At 38.0% G+C, this 26643-nt stretch overlaps 1 protein-coding gene across 1 annotated transcript in view; it reads right to left on the bottom strand.

The window, feature by feature from the left end:
* Positions 1–26643, bottom strand: part of LOC124777447 (WD repeat and FYVE domain-containing protein 2) — a 66538-nt gene that overhangs the window by 34310 nt on the left and 5585 nt on the right. Inside the window, exon 2 of the mRNA XM_047252861.1 lies at positions 10727–10868. Within this exon, the coding sequence (XP_047108817.1) occupies positions 10727–10868 (142 nt within the window). The remainder of the gene's footprint in view (positions 1–10726; positions 10869–26643) is intronic.

Here is a 26643-nt window from a genome sequence, read left to right as displayed (position 1 = left end):
CAAGATAAAAATTTATACATTTGTAACAAAGAGGAAATTGATTTCAATGAGGCTGTTTCTCTTACATTGGTGTCTGTTACACAGTAACATTGCTTTGATCCAACTTCACTCTGAAATGGTTTCATTTATATTGTTTTTTAAAGTAGCATGTTGCATGCAATCAGTTGTTTTATTTATATTGCTTTTTAAATTAGCATGTTGCATGCAATCACTTTAAGTGGATAAACTGGAACAGCAAGCTATCATAAAATTCCTTAGTTTGGATGGTTTATTGTCAACTGAAATTCTTCCGATGTAAATGTATTACTCTTCCCCTTACTTTCCATCACTTCAGAAATGATCAGCTGAATTCAAATATGGACATAACTCTCTTGAAGATGGTCCATATAAACGATGTCCCAAAACTGCACACACAAATGAAGATATTGGGAAAGCATACACTGTGGTACTGGAGAAATAGCATTTTAGCCCTGCTACCTTCCTTAAAAAAAGCTATACACTTACTCTTCCAGATCATGGCAGCTCAGTATAATATTTAAAGGCTGTGATGATTGCAAATTGTTAAAAATTATTGTAATTTTAAATGTACTTTTGTTACACTACAAACAAATTTTACAGTATTACATGCCAACAATCTCAACAATGATGTAAGCTCTGGCCCTCAATGAGCAACTGCACAATAGAGTTTTGCTTAGTGTACAAACTGTCAATCATGGGAAAAATTAGATTAGAGTTTTACTTAGAATTCCACAATTTGGGCAGTGGTATCTAGAGTGAGCATTAAAAAACATTTTTGTTATAATTTGAACACTTCAGTCATGTCTTGGCATCAGAACTTGGACAAAATTTGCTTCTGACACATTTACTGTTTTGGTTGTCACCACTGGAGCTTGGTGCTGATGGACTTCCTGTGTTTATTCTTCTAACAATGGCTGCTGACTGTTCTTTCTGGGACAGCATTTGTCTAGCTTCAATGTAAGGAATAACTAGGAGTCTTCCCAATTCACCGAGAAATATTCTACTTTGAAGTGTATTCATCTTTGCTTCATGTATTAGTAGGGAGGTTAGGCTTTTCTCATTATCCTCAGCATTGTAGGATGTCTTTTGAAAAGTCCTTGGCCTAATGCATGTGATGTGAAGAAATGATCACAAGTGACATTTTGTTCTTGTGTCAGATCCATGGCAAACCTCACACTTTGATTTTTCTCAGGTGCTTGTCCATGTTATCTACCTGTATAGATTTGTCTCTTCAAAACATAAGAAGTAGCATTACTACACAATGTCCATATTATTACCCCATATTTTAAGGGTTTGCTCAGTATATATTGCGAGAATGGACAACATCCTCGGAAAGCCACCAGTTGCTCTTCTGCGGTTACATCTGTGCAAGGATTACAAGTTCTGAAAGTATTTCCAGCTACTTATACCACAGAACTCTTATAGGTGCCAACTTGTCATTTACTCTTCACGCTCTTCAATAAGACTTGTCAGCGAAATGATGCAACAAAATAATTTTCAGCAACATTATGGCAGGAAAGACGGCTGCAACTGTTTCTGATTCACTATACGATTTACACACATTAGCCAGTAATAACAGGCCAATACAGGCTTCAAGTATGATTTCATCTAATGCTTCCCAGCTATCCTCATAAACTCTTTGACCCTCAATATTAGTCATTTTCACCACAGTACTCCGAATATTATCGTTCATTATAACTTGAAAAGGTGATTTTACATCACTCATTCTGACAATAGCATACCCTGTCAGACTAGGAGTCAATTTTATAATGTTTGCACTAGGCGCTCTTCCAGTTAGCAGAAAAGGTTCTAAGCTCCATGTGATTTTTGTTGTCTTTAGACTGAATCAGTTTAACAGCTTGCATATTGTTATTTGAGGTATCAGTATCTGAGCTGGTCTTCTGAATCACTTGAAGGATGAATGTTGTCATCACTGATATAATTTTCTTCTTCAGAAATATTCTCCTCACTGTCTTTTTGTCATGACAGCCACAGTTACTATAACGGATACATGAACTGATCTGTTCACAACAGTTGATTAAATGTAACAGATAGCAAAACTGTGCTATGATAATTTGAAAACAATCAGTAGCTTGCATTGCTGCATAACCTTTCCACATTACAACAACAAGGAATCAGATATTTACTTTGTCATAAAAAACCATTGTGCACATACCTCAGGCATGTAGAAATAAAACTTGGCTATGATATTCAGCTCCCCTTGGCCATACTGACCAGAGGAACACAAGTTTAGCAAATTAAGTTTTAGCAAGAGGAAGAAAAGTATTCCCCCCCCCCCCCCCCCCCCTCTCTCTCTCTCTCTCTCTCTCTCTCTCTCTCTCTCTCTCTCTCTCTCTTTTTTTACTGGAGCTTTAAGGTATTTTGAATGTCTAGAAAAACTAAGTCACCAAGTTTGAAACAATACCATTTAAATATTAAAAAGTTATGGAAGAATAAAATTCTTTTCTGGTCACGCTGACCTGAAAATAACAGCTGGTTTAAGTGCTTCACAAAATAGCTGACACCTCTGACAGAACAGGAGAAATAATAGGATGCAGTTTAGAGGAAGCAGAAGAGGCGTGTCACATTTTTTTGCATTGACCAAACATAAATTAAAAAACTAACTTACCAGATTTGTTTGGAACTATTTTTTAAATCAAACTGATTTTGAACACTTATTTTTTATTGCAATCATGCGGAAAGGTTGTGATTAACATTATCTGGGATGTAAAAGGAATTTTTCTAACTGATTACCTTGCAAAGTGCAAAAACAGTAACTGATAAATACTGTGTGATCTTCTGCACCAACTAGCTGAAGAGATATGTAAGGAATGTACCTGCATACTTGAGATACCAGAGGTAACTGAAGTACTACCCTCTCCTGTGCGGAAAGTACAGGAGCTGTCATTACTTGTAAACTTGACTGCAAGTGGCATGTCAATGGTACATCTAGGCATCTAGTGCTCAGAGACCAGGGAGGACTCATGGTGATGTACCGATCCCCCTAACCAGCAACTCAGAGGTGCTGTCTTTTACTCAAATTGAGCCAGTGGGACTCACTTCACCTGTTTTGGGCAAACCTGTTTTGTTCCGTGTCACCAGGAGGAAAATGAAAAAGGGTACGGGTCTATTAATAGTCAGCAGTTCAAATGTATGGCGAATGATGGTACCCCTTAAAATGTTGAAAAGGTTATTCCAGCAGCCACTGAGGGAACAGGATGCCAACTGCAGAATGAGATGCACATTTGAACAAATGATGCCTGTTGTCTGGGCTCCAACATCGTACTTGGGCCATTCCAGTGACTGACTGAGAAGGTTGGGAAGACCAGCCTTGTGTATGACATCTCAATGAAGGTCACAACTTGCAGCATTCTCCCCAGAGCATGTCCCTTTGGTTCTGAGTCAAGTGGTAGGACCGAACAAGAGTTTTTGAAGGCTGCGGCTTCCTGGACTTGCACCATGTTACATGCCTCCCATAGGTGAGAGTATTAAAATCCTAACGGTTAACTGCTGACGCACTGGCAACAAAGTGCCAGAGTTTGAGGTACTCCTGAAAAGCAGTGAAGCTCATAATACTAGGTACAGAGAGCTGGCTGAAATGCAAAATTGGCAGCAGTGAGATTTTTGGGGAAAATTTTAATGTATATCGAAAGGATAGGCAAACGGAAAATGGAGGTGGTGTGTTTGTCGCAGTAGATACAAAACTCAAATCCACTGAGATAGGCCTTGAAGCTGCATATGAGATTGTTTGGGCAAGACTCAGTGTCAGGGGTAGGCATAGTATTATAATTGGGTCCTTTTATCGCCCATCAGAATCATCTCCTGATGTAACCAAAAACTTTAGAGAAAATCATAGTTCACTTATACGTAAGTTCCCCAATCGTACTGTAATCTTCAGTGGAGACTTTAGTTAGCCAACAATTAATTGAGAAAATTAGTTTTGTTAGTGGTGGGCGTGATAAGACATACTATGAAACATTACTAATTGCCTTCTCTGGAAACTACACAGAACAGATAGTTGGAAACGCCACTCGTGATGAAAATATGTTTTATCTATTGGCAACAAATAGATGGGCAATTCCTTTGAGGTACCAGTGACAATGACACAGCTGTGGCAACAATGATTACCAAAGTACAAAGGACAACTAAAACAAGCATAAATATTTATACATTCAGCAAATTAGATAAAAAATCAGTAGTGTGATATCTCAAACAGGAACTTGAAACTTTCAGCAAAGGGCAGAAGCATGTAGGGGAACTTTGGCTCAAGTTTAAAAGAACAGTTGACCATACACTGTATAGATACGTACCCATTAGAACAGTGCATACTGGGAGGGAACCACCATTGTATACAGTCACTTTAACACTTCTAAATAAACAGAGATACTGCACAGTGTAAAACAAAACATATGACTATAGAAAGAGCAATGCTGAATGAAACATGTTTGGCTGTCAAGGGATTCAATGCATGATGGCTTCAATGACTACTACAGCAGAATATTATCAAATGATATTTCACAAAACCCATCCAATTGAACCCTCTTACATGAAACATGAATAGGTGTTAGTGTCAGTGATAGTGAGAAACAGCTGAAACCATTAAAATTGAACAAAACTCCAGGGCTCGAGGGAATCTGTCAGATTCTATACTGAATTTGCAGCTACATTAGTTCCTCTTCGAACTATAATCTATCATAGATTCCTCTAACAAAACACTGTGCCCAGTTCCTGGGAAAAAAGCACAGGTCACAACTGCCTACAACAAGGGTAGTAGAAGTGATCCAAAAAACTACTGTCCAATATCCTTGACATTGATTTGTTGCAGAATCTTAGTACATATTCTGAGCTCAAACATAATGAGGTATCTTGAACAGAATAACCTCCTCAACACTAACCAGCATGGATTCCGAAAAAATCGATAATGTAAAACCCAACTCTCACTTTTCTCACGTGACATACTAAAAGTTTTGGATATAGACAGTCAGGTAGATGCAGTATTTCTTGATTCCAGAAAAGCATTTGACACTGTACCACACCTATGCTTATTGTCCAAGTACGATTATAAGTGGTATCAAGAGAAATTTGTGACTGGATTGAGGACTCCTTGGTAGGGAGGATGCAACATGGTATCTTGTATGGAGAGGCATCATCAGACATAGAAGTAACTTCAGGTGTGCCCCTGGGACAGGTGTTGGGGCCTTGTTGTACTTGTTGTATATAATGACCTTGCAGGCAATATTAATAGTGAGCTCAGCCTTTCTCCACATGATGTGGTCATCTATAATGAAGTACTATCTCAAAGAAGCTGCATAAATATTCAGTCAGTCTCAATAAGGTTTGAAAGTGGTGCATGGACTGGCAACCTGCTTTAAATGTTCAGAAATGTAAAAATTTATACTTCACAAAATATAAAAAAAAACATAGTATCCTATAAGATCAATGAGTCACTGCTGGAATCAGCCAAATAAAACATGTACTTGGATGTAACACTTTGTAGGGATATGAAATGAAGTGATCATATATGCTCAGTCATGGGTAAAGCAAGTGGTAGCTTCAGTTTATTGGTAGAATACTGGGAAAGTGCAATCTCTCTACCAAGAAGATTGCTTACAAATCATTCGTGTGACCGGTTTAAGAATATTTTTCAAGTGTGGAACTCCTTCCAAATAGGACTAAAGTTTGTTACCGAACATATACAGAGAAGGGCAGCACGAATGGTCACAGGTTTGTTTGATCCGTGGGAGGATGTCACAGGGTACTGAAGAAACTGAATGGATGACTCCTGAAGATACATGTAAACTATACAGAGAAAGTCTTAAAACTTCAAGAACCAGCACGTGAGTCTAGGAATATACTACAACCCCCTATCTATCACTCACATTAAATTTAGAATAATTATTACATTTAGAATTATTCTTGCATGCACAGAGACATTCAAACCATCACTTTTCCCATGCTTGAGCATTCTGATATTGATATCTGAATGGAACAGGAAGTAACCATAATAACTGGTTCAAAATGGTTCAAATGGCTCTGAGCACTATGGGACTTAACTGCTGTGGTCATCAGTCCCCTAGAACTTAGAACTACTTAAACCTAACTAACCTAAGGACATCACACACATCCATGCCCGAGGCAGGATTCGAACCTGCGACCGTAGCAGCCACGCGGTTCCAGACTAGCGCCTAAAACCGCACGGCCACTCCGGTCGGCTAATAACTGGTACAATGGGATACACCCTCTGCCATGCACTTCATGGTGGTGTGCACAGTACAGATGTGAATGTAGAAGAGGCATGAATTATAAAGGAAATAAAAAAAGTCATCAGGGAAATGCATCCGCCCACAAATTTGTTTAAGAGAAAAAAAAAAAATTTGCAGCTGGAAAATATCGTGAGTCTAGTGAAGAAGTTACAGCAGCCATGGGTAAATCACGACTGGGAGACAGACACTCACTAGAAAAATGCCATACTTTGCTCTCGTTAGGTCTTTTGTGTGTGGGGGGAGGGGGGGGGGGGGGCGTGTTTGTATGGAGCTTATGCGCACTCAATTGTGAGGTTATCAGTGCCCTTATGTACATTAAAAGAAACAAATGTGGATAAAATTATGATAATATCATTCAGTGAGGATGAAACCTATAAAATGACGCTCATTCACTCACTCACTCCCACCTCACTTGAATTGACCACATGATCACTATCTCACAAAAACTAAGACAATGGAGAAAGAGCAAAAGGTGCTATATATGAGATTAAAACATAAGTACAATGGGAGGAGCTAAAGGAAAGGCACAGGCAAATGTCACTGGCTGATCACTTACAAAAAACATGGGTGAGCAAGTCACCCTGTTAACACACTAAAACCTTCTCCATAAAGGCTTCGGAAATTGGTCAATTCAGAAAACTTCAAAATTTTTAACCACATACATTTGAAGATTACCTAAAATAGAGCCCAGAGCCGTCAGAAAATCTACCACAGCCTGCTAGTTGGAAAATAAAATGCAGTCCTAAAATGTGGCACACTATGATCTGTATGCCACAAGCGTCACATACTGGAAGTTCCTCTCGCTGGAGTAAGAAGTTATGCATCCCAGAAGTTATGCATGAGATGAGTAAGGAGGATCTGGCTGTAAGGAGGTATGCCACAGCCACGTTGTGGTCTTTACTAGACAGAGGGAGGAGGAGGGGGAGGGGGCCAAGGACAACTATTGTAGAAACAAACCTACAAATTCAGATTATAATGTCCTCTTTTCAATTAGCTAGTCTCATCTTGAACAGCTGTGTTGACCAGTTATTATGTTGAGCACAAGTTAATTTTGAATTTGTCACTTTTCGTAACAATGGGAGGATGGTATCAGTAGCAGCGACACAAAATTTTCATTTTCTGATACTCTTACAAAAATTTCTGGTGCATCATTCTGGTAATATCATCACGCCTTTTCAAATATTCTGTGGATGCCAGAGTTTTACACCCAGACAAAATGTGTGATATGGTTTCCTTACAATCCAAACATTTCCTGCAGCCAACATCTCTTCCTTGCTCCTTCTGAAAATACTTCAATAGTTCCTCGTAGCAATGACCTGATTTTGTATCACCACCAGAAATCCTTTGGTTTTTTCACAGAAACATCTGTGTGTTCACTGGGAATTGCTCAATGTTTACAATTCAACATGATCCTGGTTGAAGCCATTCACGTTTCCCATGCATTTATTTCTCATCTATCTTATCAGCTTTGTGTTACTTCCACCTTACATCTTGAGACTGTTCCAGATATATCTGGCATTTTAAGTACTGTGTAATTTATCACTTCTGCACTGCAGATTTATGAATTGCTCTTACAAAATACTGATTTAGATTCTGAAGTAGCTGTTCAAGCTGCTGCTTGGTACCTATTAGCTCCCTGCAAGCAACAGCTGATTTGTGACGGTGAATGCCATGTTTTATGAGAATTAATAGTTTTTTCCCTATTGATTTCTTATGGGTATTTTTCTCACCACAGTTTTCTTCACTGTAGTTTGATGTATGGCTTGAAATTAGCCACTTTGGATTTCTGGCTGGATGATCTAAATTCAGTACTGTAGTTTTGATAAGACACCAATCTGTATACATTTTCTACATCCACATTTATACTCTTCAAACCACCTTACAATGTGTGGTGGAGGGTACTTTATTTACCACCATCACTTCCTCCCCCTCCTGTTCCAGTTGCAACTGGTTCACGAGAAGAATGAGTGTGGGTAGGTCACCATGTGAGCTCGGATCTCTCTAATTTTACCCTTCATATTTCCATTTACTTCTCATGTGTACTGAGAAGCCAAAACACTATGACCTGCCACAGATCACCACCTACCCTGCTTTACACAATGGGCAAGCTTCCAGCCTCCACTCTTTGTGATGAGGCACAGATGTCCACCGTCTTGTCAACTACTCATATTTTCACCTTCATTCAACTACTTTCCCCAATGCTCACAACAGTAGCAGGTGTTAAGCCCTAACAGTCTGCCATTTGTCAAAGTTTCTTATGTCTACAGATTTCACAATTAGCAGTCCATATTGCCACTAAAATAATTCCCCAGTCATCTCTCCTCTCCTTATATACTTTCCTTCCCAAGCCATGTCCACACAGCATCAGCAGGCAGGATTCAGTCTCACGATGGGCAGAGGCCATTATGTTTTGGCTCATCCATGTGTATCTAGCAGTTAACAGTCGTAGTTTGAAGTAGATTAAATATGCTTTTATTTTTACCATATTAGGAGTAATGTGTGATTTTTTTTATAATTGCAGACATGATACTGTTTGGCAAGCCTCACAATCCAATTGAAAGCTTCTGCTTTACATTTCTTTCTGGCCAGGAGTTACTACTTCACAAACATCCATTATACTCTCAAACAAAAAGAACACTGTAAGCTTGGAACTTCTCTGATAGCTGAACTGGTTTGCGTAACAAAGGACAGGGTTTGAAACATAATTCAAAGTTTCATTTCAGAGCACATCTCATGGCAAAGCAAAGCAACATGATCCCAGGGTGCAAAAGTGCGTGATAAGAATCATTTGTGGTGTAAATTCAAGACCATCATGTAGAAACCTGTTCAAGGAAATTTGTATTCTAACCACTGCTTCTCAGTATATTTATTCCTTAATGAAATTTGTTGAAAGTAATACATCTCTATTTCCAACCAACAGCTCAATACACGTTATCAATACTATAAATAAGAACAATCAACATAAAGACCTAAAATCACTTACCTTGGTCCAAAAAGGGTTCCAATATTCAGGAACACATATCAATAAATTGTCCGCAACCATTAAAAACTTGGTTTCAGATAAAGCACGATTTAAACAGAGTTTGAAAGACTTTGATAGGCAACTCCTACTCCATAGATGAATATCTTAACAGAGACTGTTAAGCCTGCTTAAGTAAAAATATCTGTTAGATTTCAGTTTTGACAGCACTTGGTCACAACAGTCAAGATTAAGTATTTTGTGTATGATAAATTTATTAATAGTGCATAACAGTGTTTCATTCTGACAGCATGTTAATTCTGTAAATATTAGCTGCTCCAGTTTACCGCATTGTATTCATCTATTTTTGACAGTTTCCTGACAAATGATCATGGTAGTAAGTACGAGGGCTATCCACAAAGTACATTACGTTTTGGAATTAAAAATAAATAAAGTATTGGAATTTTTTTATTATATACAGATAAAAGCCACACTTAAATACTACTTTTCTACATAGTTGCCATTTAAATTAAGGCACTTATCGTAGTGATGGACGATCTTGGAAATTCCTTCGTCGTAAAATTCGGCTGCCTGCACCTTCAACCACATGGCGACTGTCTTTTGGGACAGAAAAGGTGTGATTTTTGTGGATTTCCTGGAAAGAGGCACTACAATAAACTCTCAAAGGTATTGCCAAACTCTGCACAACCTCAGAAGAGCAATACAAAACAAGCGCAGGGGAAAGTTGGGCTCAAAGATCTAGCTGATTCATGACAACGCCTGGGCCCACATGGCAAATCCCACTCGTGAAGTTCTCGAATTTTATGTGGGAGTTGTTTCCTCATCCGCCGTACAGTCCCAACCTGGCACCGAGCGACTTCCACTTATTCCCAGCAATGAAGAAGTGGTTGGCTATGCAGCATTTTGATGACGACACACAGCTTCAAGAAGAGGTAACCACGTGGTTGAAGGCGCAGGCGGCTGAATTTTACAACGAATGAATTTCCAAGCTCGTCCATCGCTACGATAAGTGCCTTCATTTAAATGGCAACTATGTAGAAAAGTAGTATTTAAGTGTGGCTTTCATCTGTATATAATAAAAAACAATTCCAATACTTTATTTATTTTTAATTCCAAAACGTAATGTACTTTGTGGATAGCCCTCGTATTACATTCAAATGTTTTATGTTATATTTTTCTGACATGTTCCACACCCACGGAATCATCTCATTTTTTGCGTCTATGGAACAAAAACTGAATCTAATCTTAATCTAATCTAATCTAAAGATAAAAATTGACATCTGTGTGCCATTTACATTTGCAGTTCTCTCTCTTAAATATTTGAAAAATAACTTGGGATTTGGAATTACAAAAGAAAGGATAGTTCAACTTGTTTTGTGCATTAAATGCACCTGGACTTACAGATAAAATTAAAAAAATATTTTGTATACCTGAATGAAAATTATATACAGACATTGTGACTTACAGATACGGAGCCACTTTCAATCCCTACAAAAAGCTGCCTGGTTTCCACACAGTAAAAGAGTGCTGTGGCCCCAGCTGGCATGTAATGGCAAACGCTGGGCCAGTACTGGCCACTATCTCTCTTCAGCCAAATTCGCACAGTCCTGAAAATATGAACGAATTTCGTTAATCCAAATGTTTCTGGAAAAATCAACCATCATGTTTAATCTGTATTCAAACATAATCAAAATCGTTGACTTTCTCCATGAAAGTTTAGCTGCCAAATGACAAATCCATATTTATTAGGTCTCTACTCGACAAAATTTAACTCTCTATGGATGAATTCAACAAATCTGTAATGCTTACAATAAATTACTGTAAATGTACAGTGGGAAGCATTTTCTAGAAATTGCTACATGTCACATACTTCTACGACTAAGTTTACAAGTGCACGAAATAGTTCCGAACCGTGAAAATTTTATTGAACCACTTGAGCAGTTGCATCTTGGGAGTTCCAAATAACGTGGACATATTTAAAAAAATATTATATGATGATGATAATTTAGAGGTACAGCTGGATAAACAATTTTTGTGATAAACTTAATTACGAAATTGTAAGAGTATTTTTAAAACACTACAAATTTGTCAGATTAAGCGTTCACAAGAAAACTGCTGTTTTTACAGAAAATGAATCCAACTGCAATTTTTATGGAATAAATACACCTTTGAGTTAGTACTGTTGTGTTATTTAGAACTGTTTCTGCATAAGTAGTTTACAAAATACGTAATTCGGTAGACATTTTCTGTAACTTTCAGAGCTAACTGAGGAAGATGATAATATTCCTTATGCAGACAACACTTCAGTTGCTTCAAGATCATGTGAAGCTGTTAGATGGAGACCAGTTTGGGTAAACATTAGTAATGGCAGCAGTGCTTTTGGCCAGAGTATCCAGATCCAATACCATACTCTAGTGAAATCAAAGGACCTATTGACTACTTCACAACACTTCATTGACAGTCATCTTCTGGAACAAACAGCACAACAGTTGTAATGGCACTCTTTATAAAAGAATCAAGGCAACACTCTCCATCTGACAGTCAGTAAAATGGAACATTTAATTGGAACAGCTTTCATATGTCAGTTGTCACTGTGCCACTTAATGGATTATATTGTTTTACTTCATTTTGTGTACCTTGTGTAGCAGATATGATAAGTCAAGGCAGGTGGAAGAATATACAGTCCAATCTCCACTTTAATAACACAGCATTACGAAAGGTTTAGAAAATGTGAACAGAGATCTTTTCGAACTCTGACCACTCCAACAGCTGTCAAGGGCATGTCTAGTTCAACATATGGGGGAATTCCAAATACACCACATAGCCACAACAAACAAAAGTACCACAGAAATTCTGGACGTGAGAACATGCAAAGTATTCTTCCAGTCCAACTATTACTTGCTACAACTAAACATTATTAGGTTAATCCCAAGAAACAGAACGACAACACAGAATAAAATTACAAGACCAGACCCGGAATATTTGAGGACAAACAAAGACAAAATTATTGAAGAAATTAATCAAAATACAACTTCACGAAGGCAATGTATTGGGGTCAACCTCGCAGGAAAAACAAACATAGATAGTGAACACAACTTGTGATTAGGCCAATTAACACAGACTTCAGGCACGGAAGAAGTTTAGCAGTAACAGAACAAAAGAAACACTGCAGGATTCCACACAGTCCAGAAAATATCCACAGAAGGTATTAAGAGAGTGATAAGGGCACAGTATAAAAGCAAACTAAATGTAATCAAGAATGACTTCATGAGAAATTTCTACAGTATATTCATGGAAAATATAAGTACCTGCTTTACAAGAACCAATCAATCTCTTGAAATAAATACTACGGAAAACTGTAACTTTCTTAAAAAGTACTTTGATAAACGCTTCAACTGCAAGAAGCTTAAAGAAAAATCTCACTTCATGAAAATGACAAAGAAAAAGTAAAAGGGATTCAGTTAGGACAAACACAGGCAAACAAGATAATAATAAAATGCCTAGCATTTGCAGATGACATGACAATACTCAGCAACAACAGACAAGAAGTACTGAAGCATTGGAATACAAAAAAAAGTCTACCAAATTAGGTCTATAGGTATCACATGAAAAAAAAAACAATACTTGGAAAGAAAAAATGCCACACAAACCATGCACATAAATACAGAAAGCCTAACAGAGTGGAAAAATTTAAGTATCTATGGGAATATAGACAAATCTATATCTATACTTCACAAGCCACCATACAGTGTGTGTGGCTGTCTATATGCCTCGGTGTGAGCCCTAATTTCTAGACTCTTATCTTCAAGGTCCTTATGCAAAATTTATGTTGGTGGCAGTAGAATCATTCAGCGGTCAGTAGAATCATTCAGCAGTCAGCTTCAGTTACTGGTTCACTTAAATTTTCTCAATAGCGTTCCTTGAAAAGAACATTGTCTTCCATTTATGGATACCCATTTGAATTCCTGAAGCTTCTCCATAATACTTGCACGTTGTTCGAACCTATCAGTAACAACTCTCACAGCCCACCTCTGAAATGCTTCAATTTCTTCCTTTAATCTGATCCCAACACTTGAGCAGTACTCCAGGATGGCTCTCACTAGTGTCCTATACGCAGGTCTCCTTCCAAAATCCACCCAACAAACAGGAAGTCGACCATTCACCTTCTGTACCACATTCCTCTCATGCTCATTCCACTTCATATCATTCTGCAACATTATACAGAGTTATTTAAAAAGCGGGACACAACTAATGCTCTATCCGAATATTAAGGGTTTCTCTTTTTACTCATCCACATGAACTTACGTTTTCCTACATATAGAGCTAGTTGCCATTCATCACACCAATTGAAATTTTGTCTCAGTCATCTTCTATCCTCTCACTGTCACTCAACTTCGACACCTTCCCGTACACAACAGCATCATCAGCAAACAATCACAAACTGCTGCCCACCCTGACCACCAGATCATTTACAAATATAGAAAATAACTGTGGTCCTATCACACTTCCCTGGGGTACTCCTGATGATGAACACTTGCTGTTGAGGGCAACACACTGGGTTCTATTACTTACAAAGTCTTTGAGCCACTCTCATATCTGAGAATCTATTCAATATGCTTCTACCTCCATTAACAGTCTGCAGTGGGACACCATGCCAATTGCTTTCTGAAAATCTAGAAGTATAGAATATGTCTGTTGCCCTTCATCCACAGTTTGCAGGATATCGTGTGAGAAAAGGGCAAGGAGTTTCACACAAAGATCCTTTTTAAAAACATGCTGATTGATGGATATAAGCTTCTCAGTCTCTAGGACATTTATTATATTTGACCTGAGAATACATCCTAGAATTCTGCAGCAAACCAATGTGAAGGATATTGGTATGTAATTTTTCATGACCATTCTTTTACCTTATTTACAGGAACCACCTGCACTTTTTTATAGTTGCTTGGGACTTTGCACTGTGCGAGAGATTTGCAATAACTGCAAGCTAACTAAGGGGCCATTCCTGTAAAACTAAACTTGTATTCCATACATACCTGGCAACTTCTTTGTTTTCAACACTTTCAGTTGTTTCTCTGTGCCTGGGGTGCTTATTACTATGTCGTCCATATGGGAGTCAGTCTGATGGTCAAATGATGGTATGTTTTTATGAATCTCTTTTTGTGAAAGATTTCCAATTTCACTAATATCAGGTTTCTCAAAAATCTTGGAAATGCTAATGTATAATAGATTAGTTGATTATCTGGACAAATACAACATTCTCAGACCTTCACAGCACAGTTTCAGAACGAGTAAATCTACGGAATCAGCAATTGCCAGTCTGACAAAATACATTATACAGTCCTTAGATGAAAAACAAGTTCTATCTGCAATGTTTCAACATCTCCCCAAAGCATTTGACACTACTGACCATGAAAGACTGAAAAGAAAATTGGAAAACTATGGTATTCGAGGGTAAGCAGGGAAGTGGATAGAATCACACCTATGCAACAGGAAGCAATGTGTATCAATAGGGGGTGCATATGAGTCAGAAACCAAAACCATCAAATATGGAGTGCCGCAAGGATCGGTAATGGGGCCATTCTGTTTGTTAATGACATTAAGTGTTGAAGAGAAAGATAAAAAGATACTGTATGCAGCTGACATGACAATACTGAACAATGACCAAACTGTGACACAGCTTGAGAGAAGAGCACAGCAGCTCAATGGCTCCTGGAAAATGGATTGTTTTAAAACTAAAAAGGACTATGTATGCAGGGTTCAGAAATAAAGGGAAGGCTGGCACTTGGGTTTAGAGGTGGCTGAAATGAGACTAGAAGAAGTAGAATCCACTAGATTCTTAGGTATTGCTGTGATAACAAGCTGAAATGGAAACAACTTACTAATTCTGTACATAAAAAACTCAGCTCCATCATATTTATAATGAGGTAGCTATCACAGTATGCAGACAAACAGCTTCTGTGCACAGTATACCATGGACTCTTCAAACAATACCCGCAGTATGGAGTGATAATGTTGGGAAACTCAAACATTCAAGAAATAAAAAGGGTGTTTACATTACATAAAAAAAGCAATCAGTATCATATTCAGAAGAAAGACTTCTGAAACATGCATAAACTGCTTCAAAAGACTAGACATCTTAACTTTTTCCTCCTTGCATATATAAAGGTATCAGATAGATTATATAATGGTAAGACAGAGATTTATGAACCAGGTTTTAAATTGTAAGACATTTCCAGGGGCAGATGTGGACTCTGACCACAATCTATTGGTTATGAATTTTAGATTAAAACTGAAGAAACTGCAAAAAGGTAGGAATTTAAAAAGATGGGACCTGGATGAACTGACTAAACCAAAGGTTGTACAGAGTTTCAGGGAGAGCATAAGGGAACAGTTGACAGGAATGGGGGAAAGAAGTACAGTAGAAGAAGAATGGGTAGCTTTGAGGGATGAAATAGTGAAGGCAGCAGAGGATCAAATAGGTAAAAAGACGAGGGCTAGTAGAAACCCTTGGGTAACAGAAGAAATATTGAAGTTAATTGATGAAAGGAGAAAATATAAAAATGCAGTAAATGAAGCAGGCAAAAAGGAATACAAACGTCTCAAAAATGATATCGACAGGAAGTGCAAAACGGCTAAGCAGTGATGGATAGAGGACAAAAGTAAGGATGTAGAGGCTTATCTCACTAGGGGTAAGATAGACACTGCCCACAGGAAAATTAAAGAGACCTTTGGAGAAAGGAGAACCACTTGTATGAATATCAAGAGTTGATGGAAACCCAGTTCTAAGCAAAGAAGAGAAAGCAGAAAGGTGGAAAGAGTATATTGAGGGTCTATACAAGGGTGATGTACTTGAGGACAATATTATCAAAATGTAAGAGGATGTAGATGAAATGGGAGATATGATACTGTGTGAAGAGTTTGACAGAGCACTAAAAGACCTGAGTCAAAACAAGGCCCCCGGAGTAGACAACATTCCATTAGAACTACTGATAGCCTTGGGAGAGCCAGTCCTGACAAAACTCTACCATCTGGTGAGCAAGATGTATGAGACAGGCGAAATACCCTCAGACTTCAAGAAGAATATAATAATTCCAATCCCAAAGAAAGCAGGTGTTGACAGATGTGGAAATTACCGAACTATCAGTTTAATAAGTCACAGCTACAAAATACTAATGCGAATTCTCTACAGACAAATGGAAAAACTGATAGAAGCCGACCTGAAGAAGATCAGTTTGGATTCTGTCGAAATGTTGGAACGCGTGAGGCAATACTGACCCTACGACTTATCTTAGAAGAAAGATTAAGGAAAGGCAACTCAACGTTTCTAGCATTTGTAGACTTAGAGAAAGCTTTTGACAATGTTGATTGGAATACTCTCTTTCAAATTCTGAAGATGACAGGGTTAAAATACAGGGAGCAAAAGGCTATTTACAATTTGTACAGAAAGCAGATGGCAGTTGTAAGAGTCAAGGGGTATGAAAGGGAAGCAGTGGTTGGGAAGGGAGCGAGACAGGGTTGTAGCCTATCGCTGATGTTATTCAATCTGTATATTGAGCAAGCAATAAAGGAAACAAAAGAAAAGTTCGGAGTAAGTATTAAAATCCATGGAGAAGAAATAAAAACTTTGAGGTTCGCCGATGACATTGTAATTCTGTCAGAGACAGCAAAGGACTGGAAGAGCAGCTGAACGGAATGAACAGTGTCTTGCCTTGAAAGGAGGGTATAAGATGAACATCAACAAAAGCAAAACGAGGGTAATGGAATGTAGTCAAATTAAGTCGGGTGATGCTGATGGAATTAGATTACGAAATGAGACACTTAAAGTAGTGAAGGACTTTCGCTATCTGTGGAGCAAAATAACTGATGATGGTTGAAGTAGAGAGGACATAAAATGTAGAATGGCAATGGCAAGGAAACTGTTTCTGAAGAAGAAAAATTTGTTAACATCGAGTATAGATTTAAATGTCAGGAATTCGTTTCTGAAAGTATTTGTATGGAGTGTAGCCATGTATGGAAGTGAAACATGGACGATAAATAGTTTAGACAAGAAGAGAATAGTAGCTTTCAAAATGTGGTGCTACAGAAGAATGCTGAAGATTGGATGGGTAGATCACATAACTAATGAGGAGGTATTGAATAGAATTGGGGAGAAGAGGAGCTAGTGGCACAACTTGACTAGAAGAAGGGATCGGTTGGTAGGCCATGTTCTGAGACATCGAGGGATCACCAATTTAGTATTGGAGGGCAGCGTGGAGGGTAAAAATTGGAGAGGGAGACCAAGAGATGAATACACCAAACAGATTCAGAAGGATGTAGGCTGCAGTATGTACTGGGAGATGAAGAAGCACAGGATAGAGTAGCATGGAGAGCTGCATCAAACCAATCTCAGGACTGAAGACAACAATATATATATATATATATATATATATATATATATATATATATAATGGAAGGAAACATTCCACGTGGGAAAAATTATATATAAAAACAAAGATGAGGTGACTTACCGAACAAAAGCGCTGGCAGGTCGATAGACACACAAACAAACACAAACATACACACAAAGTTCAAGCTTTCGCAACAAACTGTTGCCTCATCGGGAAAGAGGGAAGGAGAGGGGAAGACGAAAGGAAGTGGGTTTTAAGGGAGAGGGTAAGGAGTCATTCCAATCCCGGGAGCGGAAAGACTTACCTTAGGGGGAAAAAAGGACAGGTATACACTCGCACACACGCACATATCCATCCACACATACAGACACAAGCAGACATATTTCAAATATGTCTGCTTGTGTCTGTATGTGTGGATGGATATGTGCGTGTGTATACCTGTCCTTTTTTCCCCCTAAGGTAAGTCTTTCCGCTACCGGGATTGGAATGACTCCTTACCCTCTCCCTTAAAACCCACTTCCTTTCGTCTTCCCCTCTCCTTCCCTCTTTCCTGATGAGGCAACAGTTTGTTGCGAAAGCTTGAACTTTGTGTGTATGTTTGTGTTTGTTTGTGTGTCTATCGACCTGCCAGCGCTTTTGTTCGGTAAGTCACTATATATATATATATATATATATATATATATATATATATATATATATATATATATACTACAGGTCACAAAAGACAGTGCAGAGTGGTCTACAAATGCTAGTGTATAACCCACAACACACGAAGGAAGAATGGCATACAAAGCATACCCTACAGAGTGATAGTGCTTGAAAAAGGACCCCAGTACTCAGGTATCAAATTACTAACAAGTCTGCCTAAAAAAACTGCATGACAATGTACATGATACTAAGTTTTCAAATAACCTAAAAGACTACCTGGTGGAAAAAGAATTCTACAGTGTAGGTGAGTACAGCTCACATTAAATTTGTAAATACTGTTAATTATAATCGATGATGTTAGAATTGTAGGAAGTAGGTGATAATGAAGGTTTTTGTATTTTTGACTTGTCCTATATTACACATACATTCACTGTACACCATGTAATCCTACAGGACCAAATAAAATAGCTGTGAGGTCAAAGACATTTCCATAGTGTGTGGGCTCCCAAACTAGCTAAGACTGTCTTCAGCGCCCCCAGAATGAATCCGTAGATGCCCTAGTCTACATTCCATAGGTTGTTGTTGCCTCCAACAAGTATTGCATGATCTGGATACTGAATAGACTTTCTTTGAATGACTCTAGACCTGTCACAGAGGAAAAGGACGGCTGGTAGAGATCTGTTACATGCAGCCAGGTAAGTTCACTGTCACACTCAATTTCAACCACAATAGAGAGAATAATTTATTCAACTGTAATGAAAACTGCCCCCTCCTACGGAGCCTAATCTGTCTTTCCGATATACGTTCCATGACTCATTAAATATCTCAGAACTTTCAATTGTGTGTTTAAGCCAGCTCTCGATTCCAAGAACAATCTGAGTCCAAGAACTTTCCTGGAGGGCAGTAAATACAGGAACTATTTTACAAATACTGCAACAATTTACTGATAAAATTTTGACAGTCTAAGTGTCTTTACACTGAACACAGTCTGACTTTTATAGCTGCATATCGACTGGTGAGTGTTAATCAGAGTTCCTCAAACTAGTGCCTAGCCTAAAAAATTCCATGGGACTCCAGAAGTTCTCTGCTATCCAAATAGGTGTCTTCTTTATGCACTCACCCCTGACCTATCAAGGGGGAGTCCTGCAAATCTTCACCTGATTGCGCAGGTCCAGGAATCTGTAACCAAGACTGTTAAGTGTTGACGAAGTCGTTGGTTGAGACCCTCCAATTAGCTCCAAACCAAAGGAAACCAATCAACTCCGGGCACAATGTTGCAAATTACAAGATCTGCTTGCACCCCATGCGCAAGGCCAGCAGCCTTCACCATATCTGCCTGTATGAACTGACAATGGCCTCAGAACCCAAGCAACAAGCAACGCTGTGCTGACATGAGCCACAACTTGCAGATGATTGCACCCTCCATATTCGATAGCCACAGGAAAGGCTACCTCCACATCTTGAATGAGGCCCCCTGGCAGACAGAGTGCTTGTTGACTTTCTTTTCAGCCCTGAATGCTATCTTCCTAAGGAGCTCCATAATGTGCCTAATGTTGGAGCTCCCAAAACTACCAACTCCCTGACCACAAGTGCATACTTGAACCCTGCTAAACGATCGGCCCTCCACCTCCAGCAACGTGAACACATTATCATTACCCACTCACCCTGCTGTGAGGATAGATTCACAGTGTTGGTTACACTAGGAGGTGCCTTGACAGCAGAGCCCATGGGCAAAAGGCGACATCAGATTTTCCACCATCGCTGCATTCTGAGGTAGCAGCTGGAATGCAGTGAACCAAAACCAAAAGTGCTTTTGGCCGTTCACGAACTGCCGCCAGTTTCTCCTGGGTCTACACACAGCATGCACACATCCTATCCATGCTAACAAGACTAACTGAAGAAGTAAACTATAAAAGCAGACAGAAATCTAAGTAGACTGCCTGGGTTTACACTTACAGATAAAAGTGCAAGATTAAACCTCTTAAATAGAAAAACAGATATGAAATTGAAGAAATATACTAGTAGTAAATCACAGGGAAAGCTATATGTAACTTCCAGCTCTGGAGATTTGAACAGGTGACCATAGAGTGTCTGACAGTCTGGCTTACTAAACAAACGGATGCTTGTCTTCAAAACAAAGCAAATGAGCAACTACTACATTACAGAGTGAATGAATTTACACTTACAAAACAGGATATTAGACCTCTTAAATAGAAAAAAAATTGTGATTAATTTAAGAAATATATTGCACGTAACATAACAGGGAAAGCTAAATATGAGAATCAAACATGGTCCAATGCAAAATGAACAGAAAAACTTGTCACAGACAGGTCAGACTTGGGCATTACAATGGTACTACCTCAAACAACAACAATCAGAACATCAGGTGTGACAGGGACAGACAAAAAGGAATGTAAAATCATACGAAAATCGTTTGGAGCAATACACAGAGATGGCATGTTCATGAAGAGATGAACCAAAGAATTACGTGAGCACAAGACAAGATCAGGAAACGCCGACTAACATTCTATGGACACATACATAAAATGAACAACAATGGTAGTTAAATAGCTCAATAAAAAAATAAAAAAATAAAAAACAAATTAAAAAAACTGTTGGCTTCAAGTAGCAGAAGAAGACCTAAAACAAGCGGGAATCAACAAGGAAATGATAAACGAAAGACAGAAATTTAGAAACATGATTATTAACATGAAAAGTGAAGCAAAAGAAAGAAAAAAATGGGGAAAAATTGGACAAAATGAAGGAAACAGAAACAGCTGGGTCATTCCATGTGAAACTGACCAATAGAGAACTAAATTTGAACATTGTTGATTTAGAATTTTGTAAATTTTTGTCATTTTATTCTACCTTTCAAATAAGATAAAATCCAAAATTAATTTTTTATGAAATTTCTTTTTCGTCTTTTTAATTTTTAAAGTTCCTGAAATTGTATGATTTTTGCCATGCTTCAAAACCTTAAAATGGCCATCTCTCAAGAAGCTTATTACAGGTGTTAAAATATGTACCGGTTGTCCAAACTCATTAAAATACTCAATTTTCCCAAACCAAAACTTTTTTAAAACTTTGATAATTTCAAAATCTGAATTTTGTTATTTTCGATAAAAAACATGTTAATCATATATTTGCTTGCCAAATTTCACAATAATATTCCAAAGGAAACACATGAACAACAATTTGGGAACTGTGACTCCATCTTGATGCAAAACACATTTTGTTATTTATTTACTTATTTATTCCTCCTAATTTCAGTGACAAATATCACCATCATCAGTGGGTTGTTTAAATCTAAAACGTGCAGAAAATAGCGTAGTTATAAAACACTGCAACACATTATTACGTTTAAATTGATAGATAAAAAAATCTACTCATCAAGCAGTGGCAAAACACACACATAAAAGAATATTATAATTAGGCAAGCTTTCAGAGCCAGTGGCTCCTTCAGGCAGAAGGGTTGAAGGGGAAGAAAGAGGGATGAACGAATAGGACTGGAGACGTCTAGGAAAAGGGGTAGATTTTTGGAAAAGTCGCCCAGAACCGTGGCTCAGGGGAGACTTACCGCAGGGGATGAGAAGGTAAGACTGACTGTTGGGAACTGCATCAGATGAGATTTGAAAACCTGAGAGCTTTAAGATGGAAGACAGGGTAATATGCAAGACATATATGAGTTAATAAGAGCAAACAGCTAAGAGCATTGTACATAACAGAGGCGGGAGGGGGGGGGGGGCAGTGAAAAATAGATGGAAAAGACAATGGAAGGTGTAGAAAACTAAAATGGAGTGAAGAAAAAGAGTAGTTACTGTGAAGAACTTAATGTAAAGTAACGCCAGGTGGCTGGTGAGAACCAAGGACATGTTGTAGCACTAGTTTCCATCTCTGGAGATCTGAGATACTGGTGTCTGGTGGAAGAATTCAGATGGCACGTATTGTGAAAGAGGCACCTAGGTCACGATTGTCATGTTGTACAGCATGCTCTGCAACAGGATATTGTGTGTTGCCAGTATACACCCTCTGTCTATGTCCGTTTATTCTAATTGATAATTTGGTGTTAGTAATGCTGATGTGAAAGGCCAAACAGTGTTTAAATAACAGCTGATATATGACGTGTCGTTTCTCAGGTGGCTCTCCCTTTGATAGTGTATATTTTGCCAGTTACAGGACTGCTGTAGGTGGTGGTAAGAGGGTGCATAGGACAAGTCTTGCAGTGGGGGGTGGTCACAGGGGAGGAACCGTAAGGTAGGGAAATGGGTGCAGAAGGAGCATAGGTCTGACAAGAATATTGTGGAGATTGGGAGGGCTCCTACCCCTGTGACCGTCCCCATTACAAGATTTGCCTTATGTACGCTCCTACCACCACCTATAGCAGTCCTGCAACTGTCAAAATATACACTATCAAAGGGAGAGCTACCTGTGAAATGACACGTCATATATCAGCTGTTATGCTAACACAGTTCGGCCTTTTACATCAGCATGACTACCACCAAATTATCAATTATGATGAACGGGCGTAGGCAGAGGGTGTATACTGCCAACACGCAATATCCTGTTGCAGAGCATGCTCTACAACATGACAACTGTGATCACAGTTTGACCACACGCACCATCTGGATTCTTCCCCCAGACACCGGTTTCTCAGAACTTCACAGGTGGGAACTAGCGCTACAACATGTCCTTCGTTCTCGCCAGCCAACTGGGTTTAATTTACGTCAAGTTCTTCCGTCTCAGCATTTCTTCACAGTAACTGCTCCTTTCTTCATTCCAGTTCAGTTTTCTACATCTTTCATTGTCTTATTGATCTAGTTTTCACTGCCCCCTTCCACCTCTGTTAAGTACAATGCTCTTAGCTTTTCACTCTTATCAACCCATGTATGATGCTTAAACCAAAACTGCATGCTACATCATTGCGACAGTTGTCCTGCAAATACTGCACTAACTGAGTACTTAACTGAAAAACTAAGTGAAGATTATGATTTAGAAGAAGAAATTGTAATCAGTCAGTGGGTTAACACAGACAGGGCAGAAATAATCGAACAGTCTATCAGTGTTGAAGACTACATTTCTTTATTGGTTAGGTCATTGGAAAAGCTCACCCTGCACTCGTTTATAGCAAAATCCCAATCAGCAGCCTTTAAAAGATTGAAAGAAGACCCACCACCCAAAACAGCAATTATTGTGATGGATTTCAGTGAAAATCATTCGTTTGTTATACAAAATGAGATCCACAGTTACCACTAGAATAGAGGTGGTTGTACTCTACACCCAGTTGGAGTTTTTCTAAGAAATGAGGAAAACAATGTTTTTGTTTCCAACCACTGTTTTATTAGTGATGACCAAGAACATGACACTGGTTTTGTTAACTTTGTACAAAGAGAAATTACAAAGTGGCTGTCATTACGTCACACTGACATTGACTCAGTTCACTACTTTACAAATGGTTGTGCTGGGCAGTACAAAAATAGAAACAGTTTTAAAAATTTGACTGAACACTTGAGAGACTTTAATTTGAAGGCTCAACACTCTTTTTTTGCAACAAGTCATGGGAAGTCAATTTGTGATGGCCTAGGAGGAACTATTAAAAGAATTTTAAGGAAAGCCAGTCTACAGCTTTCAGACTAAGAACAAATAACGACAGCAATTGATATGTACAAGTTTTGTGAAAAAAATATTGAAAACATTCATTTTCACTTTATTGACAAAAAAGAAGCTGATTTGCTACGGTTAAAACTAGAAAAACATTTTTAAGCAACCCGAACCATTCCTGGAACAAGAAGTTTTCATAACTTCAAACCACTTCCAACAAACAACCTTGAAATTAGAAGGACTACAGATAGTGTAAAACCCTCCTTAGCCTTTTCTTTCCATTCTTCTTCTGATTGGGTTCGTGTTGAACCATCCATAAATAGCTATGTGGCTGCAAATTATGATGGTAACTGGTACTTTGGACTGTAAAAATAATATTCAATGATTAAGAAGATGCAGTTATTCTATTTCTACATCCTTCAGGACCATCTGCATCATTTTATTGGCCTGAAAGAGAAGATTCTTGCATAGTGCCTTTGGAGCACATAGTCTGTGTAGTAGACGCACCTCAATCAAGCGTCACTGGAAGAATGTATTACTTCAAAAAAGACTATCAAAAGAACTGAAAGCTCTTGGATGAAGTGGAAAAACAGTTTGAATCAGCATTAATGTTTATTAAAAAGACAAAATTACTCAAAAAATTCAATGTTTCAAGCAATCAGTTGGGTTATACATAAGTGTCGTAAGTACATTATCTTTGTACATAATTCTAATGTAATCTACTATAATTAATAAACATGTTAAAAAGCCATCATTATTTTTGTTTTATCAAGTAGCCTATATGTTTAAGAGTAAATTAAAACAAATTTGAGCATTCTATCAGGTCTGAGACTCTAGATATTGCAATTCTTATAAAATAAAACATCCGTTTAAAAAAAAAAAGAAAAAATACGTATATTTTTTTCATAGAAAATATTAATATATTTTAATAGTATCATTTTTATCTTCAAATATGTATAATAAATAAACTTGCTGCAAAAATTCATGATGTTATCTAAAAGTGTTTTTAAGATACGCAATTTTAAAGTTTTGAATACAAATCAAATTTACCATTTCCGAAGGTTCGGAAAACGCAAAACATAAAAACTTTAAAAATTTATAAAAAAAACTGTAAGAGATAAAGCAAAAAAAAAATTTGCAGGTGTTGTCAGGATGGTATTAGAACCATTTGAGCCAAATTTCATGAAAATCTAAGGAGGTGGGTGTAAAATTTATTTTTTATTGGGTGATTTGATATGGAATGACCCTTGATTGTTTTTGTGACGTCTGATTAGTTTGGTGTTTGTCATCATGTTTTTTCTTTTCGTGTGTGTGTGTGTGTGTGTGTGTGTGTGTGTGTGTGTGTGTGTGATTTAGATTGTGTTTTAACTCATCTAGCGAATATGTGTTTTTATTGTTTTTATGGTTTACGAGTTGTTGAGATTTTGGTTTTGGTGGCATTTTGTGAGTTATGTAGGTGTGTGAAGTTTGTGATTGTGGTTTCTTTTTATTTTATTTTTATTTGTGGTTTGCCAGTAGGTATCAATTGGGTCAAGGAAAATGTCATATCAGACATTGGTTTCTTGGTACTGTGGGCTTTGTTTGAGCTAGCTAGGTTGACTGGACGGTACGATTCCTGTTGGTTTGGTGGCTGAAGCATCATGTCAAGTTGAGATTTCTTTTTAATATTTGTTTTGGGATGGTGTGATGTTTTGTACTGTGATTTATTTAGCTTGTCCCCGCCCTATTTTTGTGACTGTATTGTTATTTTCATTTTATTATTGGAGTAAGACGTTCTTGTGTTTTTACCTTTATTCACGTTTGTTGACATACATGTATGGTGATGACATCAGCGCCATTTTGTATACACTGGAAGTAGGTGTTTCTGCCATACTGACATCATGGGTCAAAGCAGACAGGTGGAATCAGCCACTTCCCTAATGTCCACCAGCTGAGGGGCCTACGAAATTACATCATGTGTGAATGTTCATACAAAATTTTACCAAAATCCTTGATGGCCACACAAGAACTTTTTCTCAAATTAGAATCTTGGCATGGAATGCTCCTTTTGAATTTGTGGGGATTCCAAATTTCTTGTTCTATGTTTGATGGAACTTGTGGAATATCTTTGCAACAGATTACATTGCTCCATTTCAAACACTAGACAAGGAGGCAGTATACACTAAATTTATTTTTGTGCCTTGCATTGTGATTGTGCAAACCACAGTCCAGCTCAAATTTATTTTAACACCACCGATAAGAACTGCCAAGGAAAAAAACTGTACGGGAAGATAGTGTAAGAATTGCAAGCTCCCTAAAGAAGCCTAGGCAAGATTAAAAGTTGTTTACTTGGCACAGAATTTCCACTGGCTGTTTCTGCTGAATATATACTTTCTATACTTAAATTTAAGTGCACTGCTCTGGGAAATAATTGCTTGAGACAAGGAGAAAAAATGCTACAATTTTTGTCCACATCGTGAGAGAGATATCCACCAACTAAATATGTTGAAATGAGCTTCTTGATATATTATCTATGTGCTGACCCAATTGTTACCTATTATCCAGTTATGTTCCACAGTATTTTGCACAGGGTATTCTGTTTACAGTCGAGTTAAGACACTTGATTATATGGTCATATCTTTGCATCATCAGCAAATACAGTTAAGATAATTGTCATTTTATCATTAGGTCTCAGTTGCACACTTTTAATTAGATTACATATTTCTATCACCTTGGATCATCTTCGGATCTAAGTAATCTGATATGG

Source organism: Schistocerca piceifrons, chromosome 2 (genome assembly GCF_021461385.2).
Source record: "Schistocerca piceifrons isolate TAMUIC-IGC-003096 chromosome 2, iqSchPice1.1, whole genome shotgun sequence".
Taxonomy (NCBI): domain Eukaryota; kingdom Metazoa; phylum Arthropoda; class Insecta; order Orthoptera; family Acrididae; genus Schistocerca; species Schistocerca piceifrons.
This window is presented reverse-complemented; position numbering and strand designations above follow the sequence as displayed.